Here is a 5517-nt window from a genome sequence, read left to right as displayed (position 1 = left end):
AAAAGAAAATGACTTTTTAATTGTACCTCAGACATATTAATTACAACTTGGGTGTAACAAGAGTTGGTTATTACAAGCAGCAACCTGAACTCATAAATCTTCAGAAGGTGCACAGAGTCATTATAGTATCTATGACAGCTAATGCAAAATATACTCTGCAACAAAAATACTCTTAGAGGCTCCACATTCAATTCTCTGCAAGAGACCAGGGGGAGAGGAGAGGAGGAGGAGAGGGAGAGGAGGAGAACCAGGGCCACGTGTGAGGGATGCAGCGTCCATCGGTGCATCCTGTGGGAGGAACCCGGTGGGCCCCATGATGGCTCTTGACAGCCCCCAGGCCCCCCCAGGCAGCAACTCAGACAGTAACAAGGGCTTCACAGGCACTGGTGAAAGGGAAATGCTTCAAGCCATGCTTTGGTGACAAGCAGGACAGGGAGGGACCCAGCTGGCTGGGGAGCTGCCCCCAGCCCTGCCAGGCATGGGGAGTCCCAGCAGCACATCTCCCAAAATCCTCTGGAGGAGCCGAGACGCTGAGGGTGCCAAGCACCCCTCCCCAAGGCACATCGGACCCTGCCCAGCTCAAACCACCCCATGGCTGGAGCTGGGCAGACAGACGCCTCTCCCAGACCTCAGTCCACACAAGGGGCCAACAGCTTCTCCACCCAGCACACCTCCAGCTGCATGACCAGGCAGCTCCTAAGGAATTAAAGCGCTTTCACCTGCCCAGCCAAACATCCAGGCTCACAGCACGGGCACTGAAGCAGCTCCTGCCCGGCCCAAACCGGGCAGGCACGTCCCAGGGACGTGTGAGAGGCATCGTCACCCCCGTGCGAGAGGCATCGTCACCCCACTGCTGTGCAAAGGGCTGGTGTGTGCCAGAAGGATCAAACCAGCCATCAGACCCCCGCTCTGTGCTGCTCCACCACGTTACTTTAGCAGCAGCCAGAAGCAGGAGTTTGCTTTCAAGACCCATGCTTCAGCCTCCGCTTCACAAGCATCACCTGCTCCCTCACACCGACCTCACCAACAACCTTTGAAGCACTTCTTCACTCAAACCACCCTCCCCAGTCACCCCCTGGGGTGGCAGATCCTGCAAGCATGTGTACCAACACCGGGGTGTGCTGGGAGAGCAGGGCCACACAGCCCTCCCACCCCCAGCATCACCCACCCACCCATCCCCATGGAACGGCCACAGTGGTGATGGGGGAGAGAGGAGGAGAACATTAAAAATATACACATCTGTCTCTCTTAGGGGAAAAACATAACAAATAAAATATGTCTGATGATATTAGGTATTCTTTAAAAAGACAGCTGCTTTGCTCCTGAACAAGCTGGCAGTATTGCTTTAGCTAAAGAAGGGGGCTGCTCCTGCCCTTCTGCAGGCAAACCCACCCAGCACACTCCCAACCATCAACATCACCCCAGGAACATGAAGCACGGCTGTCCTCCAGCAAGGCACGGCCACAAGGCCACAGGGATGGACGCAGGGACCACAGTACAACCCCCTCCCCATGGCCCCCGCTGTCCTCTTCAGCCTTTTTTGGTTTGTCTGCATGTTTGGCACATTCAGGATGAGGATTCCTGCCGGAATGAAGGGATAAAAAGGCCTCGGGCTCCAGTCTGTGAAATGCCCACCGTGGGTTTAAGGCAAGGGCGGATCTTTTGGCTGGTCTCTTCCAAGACCATGATTGTCAGAACAGGGAAACAAAGCTGGTGCATCATCACACGCCGTCCGGACCGCAGGACGAGATGAGAGCCAAAGCTGGCTGCACTGAGCTGTTCATGGGGCACTTTCCCCTCCTTTAAAACAAGTCATGTTCCTTTAGTGAATGTATTTACGAGGAGGAGGAAAATCCCATACACCAGCTCTGGTGAGAGCTGCCTGCTGATTCCTACAGGCACAGGGATGGGCTGGGGAGGCTGGGATGAGGGAGGTGCTGTCGCAGCAGGACCCCAAGTCTGCTCCATCAGGCTTGGACGTAGGGATGAGTTGGGGTGCACCAGGCACCGGCACGACACCCATCTGTCTGTACGAGCAGGTCATGGGGTGTCCCCTGAAGAGCATTCCAAGGAGGGGAACCCATCTGGAAAGGCCAGACCCTCTCCCTGCTCTTCCCATCACCCTGACAGTGCCTCAGGCTCAGCCAAAGGCTCCATCTGGAGTGTGGCTGGGCCACGCTCTTTGCACACACACAGCCAATAAAATAACAACTGTTCATAGGAAAAAATTACAGCTGAGGGGTGCAGGATTCTCCCCTGGGCAGCACTGATGGTGCAGGCTCAGTTCCTGGGGAGCTGTCCCAGCCAGGACCCCCGGCATGGAGGGGTCCCAGCCCTCCCCACCAGTCCGTGCCCCTCCTCTGCTTGTAATCGTTTCCCCATTGCCCCCAATTCCTCTGCTTCGGCTCTGGGAGAACGCTGGGGGCTGTGGGGCGGGGGGGGGGCTCAGTAAGGGGTCGTGCCTTCCCACTCCACCAGGTACTGCACCTTCCCCTCCAGCGTCACCCGCCGCGCCAGCACCTGGTACTTCTCCCCGCAGACCAGCCTGCCCGCCGCCCCGAAGTAGCTGCTGATGGAGGACTTGAGGTGGGACAGGGAGGAGTCGTCCTCACTGATGCTCTCAAAGGTGTGGCTGTCGATGCCGTTGTCGGGGCGGTCGGGGCCGCAGGCTGCCTCGCTGCCCTCGGGGGTACCCCCGGCCAGGCGCCCGCCTGCCTCCCCACCTCTCCTCTTCACCCCCGCTGAGGTGTAGGCTGGGGCTGCCAGCTTGCGCTTGCGGCTGCCCACGGTCCTCCTGCTGCAAGGGAGGGGACAGAGGGGTGAGGGCAGCACCCAAACAGTGCCCCCCACCCCACCTCTCCCTCGCCATGCTGGCTGCCCTGCAAGCCTGGAGGGAGCACACTGGGAATTTGGGTGAGCCCAGCAAGGACAGACAGCTCTGACCCTGCACACCCAGCAAGGCAGCCAGCCCATTTTGGGAGACAGGGAGAAAGAAAGGCTGCCTGACGTGGGACCGCCCCAGGCCAGGATGTGCTGGTGCTCACCCCCCTGGCCATGCCACCAGAACCCCTCAGGAAGGGGACAAGGGGCACAGCCCTCACCTGGACTCGTAGGAGAGGCTCGTGGTGGCTGAGCCAGAGGTGCTGGCAGCATCCGTGGAGTCCACATCCGATAGGAAAGTCTGTCCTGAGCTGGCACTGGGGACAGCAGGCAGAGTCACCCCCAGCCTGCTGTGAGGGGCAACACGGCCAGGCCCTGCCCCCCAGCACTTGGGCGTTTAAACCACCCCACCACAGCACCCACACCCCCGGCCCAGCCACACAGACCTCTTCAGGCTCTGAATTTCATCCAGCGTGAAGTCAAAGATACTGGCCAGGTGGTGGTTGGTGCTCCAGGCGGAGGTGAAGTCGCTCTGCCCCAAGAAAACACGCTCATCACCGCCAAGCACAGAGCGTTTGCAAGGGATGGGGAGGCTGGGGAACCTCACAGGGAGCCCCAGGGATGGGGCTCGGCTGCCAAAGCCCCAGCTGGTCCCACAGAGGAGTGGGGAGAAGGACTCACGCTGGGAATAGCATCCTCCAGCAGGAACTTGGCCCTCTTGCGCCGTGCCGCTCGCCGCTTCTGCTGCTGGAGCTGCCGTGGCAGCAGGCTGCAAAGCAAGGGGGGGGGTGAGGCTGCCGGGTGTGGGGAGGGGGGTTCCCCAGGGTGAATCGGGCCACTCACTTGTCATTATGGACATATTTGCTCTTTCCTTTCTTCTTCAGCTCGCAGGAGCCGCTCTCGCTCACGCCGGGGGCTTTCTCCGGCAGCACCTTGCTGGGGGGGTTTGGTGGGACGCGGATGCGCAGGCGAAAGATGCATTTCTTCTTCTTGATTTCCTTCCCACACAGAAACCTGGGAGGGGAGGAAGCAGCCCTCAGCCCGGGGCGGGGGAACCCAGCAGCGTTCTGCACCCCATCCCTCGCCCATCCCTCGCCCCGGGGCTCACCTGCTTTTATAGCTGTTGAGCGCATTGAGGAGGAGGGGGCCGCGCTCAGAGATGGGGGTGCCCGTCAGCTGCAGAGAGACGGCCGAGGTCAGGCAGGGCTCGGCAGTGGTTATGCATCAACTAAACAGACGGGGGAACCCGAACTCCGGGAGTGAGATCCTGCCCGAGGTCAGGGAGCCGAAGCCCAGAGCCACCCGGCTTTGGCACCCGCCGCCCTCGGTGCGGGGAGTGGGGAGGCGACTGCGGGAACCGAGCTGCCCGACACGGTGATGGGTCCCCAAAACACCTTGGGTTTTGGGTTTTTCCCGGTTCCAGTTCCGACTGGAGAATTTGGGAGGTACAACACCGGCCCAAAGGGACACCCCAGCTCCCAGGAGGGTACAGGAGCCGCCCGTCCCCCGTGCTGCACAAAGCGGGTCTGCGGAGCTGCCCAAGCTCATGGCAAGGGGCTGCTGGCACAGGGGCACCGCCAACACGCAGCCACGTCCCTTTCTGCCACTCACCCTCCACCTGCCCCCAGACGCAGAAAAGGTCCCTCAGATCTGCCCAGGGCCTGTGCCCGGGGGTCAGCACCGCTTCCCAGCCCAGGATGCAGCATCCCTCACTGCTGCCACTGCCTGCTGGGGACACCCCGCTCTGACACCAACCCTGGGCTGGCCAAACAGCGCACGGGAGATGCGGGAACAGACACCTGTGACTTACATCCCCGGCAGCACCTCTCCCTCCCCACGGCTGCTCTCCAGACCAAGCCCAGGCTGTGTGGTTTTACCTTCCCAAGCTGCAGCGGATCCCAGTGATGGTTCACAAAAGCCAAGATCTCCTCGAAGTTGAAGTACTTCTTCTTGCTCTGGACGCCCAGGTTGTAGAGGGCGAGATGGACAACATCCACCCTGCAAGCGCAGAGGGGGTAAGAGGCTCAGCAGGATGGTACCCACCACGATGCTCTGCTCCATCAGTGCTTCTCAAGCTGAGTCCCTGTTATTGTCCTCCCAAAACCCACTCAATGGGAGCTGGGGCCATTCCCACACCTCACCAGGGAAGCAACCCAGTGCCAGCCCAGCACCCCACAGCTGCCCCAGCTAATCCCCAGGAACTGGGGCCATTCCTTACCATCTCAAGGGCAGGCGCTTGATGTATTCAGGCCCCTGATTGCAGACAGAGCAGAAAAACACATAGAACCTGGAAAACAGTGGGGTGGGGTCATCCCCACAGCCCAGCAGGGTTGGGAAGAGCACAGTGCTCTAGGAGCCGGTGGTGACAGCATGGCAAGGGGGGAGCAGGACTTGGTAGGACAGGGCCACCCCACTGCCCCCAGGGTGGCTGATCCGCATCAGTGCCATAGCCAGGTCTGGGAGAGACAGACTGGGGATGTGTCCATGCACAGGATCTCCAGGAAGCCAGCTCTGGTGTCCAGCACCAGCCCAGCAAAGTTTAGAAGGGACGTACCGGTCTCCAAACATCATGGGGTCACTGAGGCACTGGGTGCAGGCTTCGTGGAACCACTGTCGGCAGCGGTAGCACTGCAGCAT

The 5517-nt window shown here is 60.3% G+C and overlaps 1 protein-coding gene across 1 annotated transcript; it reads right to left on the bottom strand.

Moving 5' to 3' along the window:
* Nucleotides 1-2399: 2399 nt before the first annotated feature.
* On the bottom strand, nt 2400-5517 carry PHF19 (PHD finger protein 19; the record flags this gene model as incomplete). Its single annotated transcript, XM_084272419.1, has 9 exons — nt 2400-2794; nt 3102-3197; nt 3327-3412; nt 3562-3649; nt 3724-3894; nt 3989-4056; nt 4758-4878; nt 5099-5167; nt 5435-5517. The coding sequence occupies 9 exons, from the start codon at nt 5515-5517 to the stop codon at nt 2446-2448; spliced, it is 1131 nt and encodes a 376-aa protein (XP_084128545.1). The 3' UTR covers nt 2400-2445.

Source organism: Gallinula chloropus (genome assembly GCF_964237585.1).
Source record: "Gallinula chloropus genome assembly, chromosome: 18".
Taxonomy (NCBI): Eukaryota; Metazoa; Chordata; class Aves; order Gruiformes; family Rallidae; genus Gallinula; species Gallinula chloropus.
This window is presented reverse-complemented; position numbering and strand designations above follow the sequence as displayed.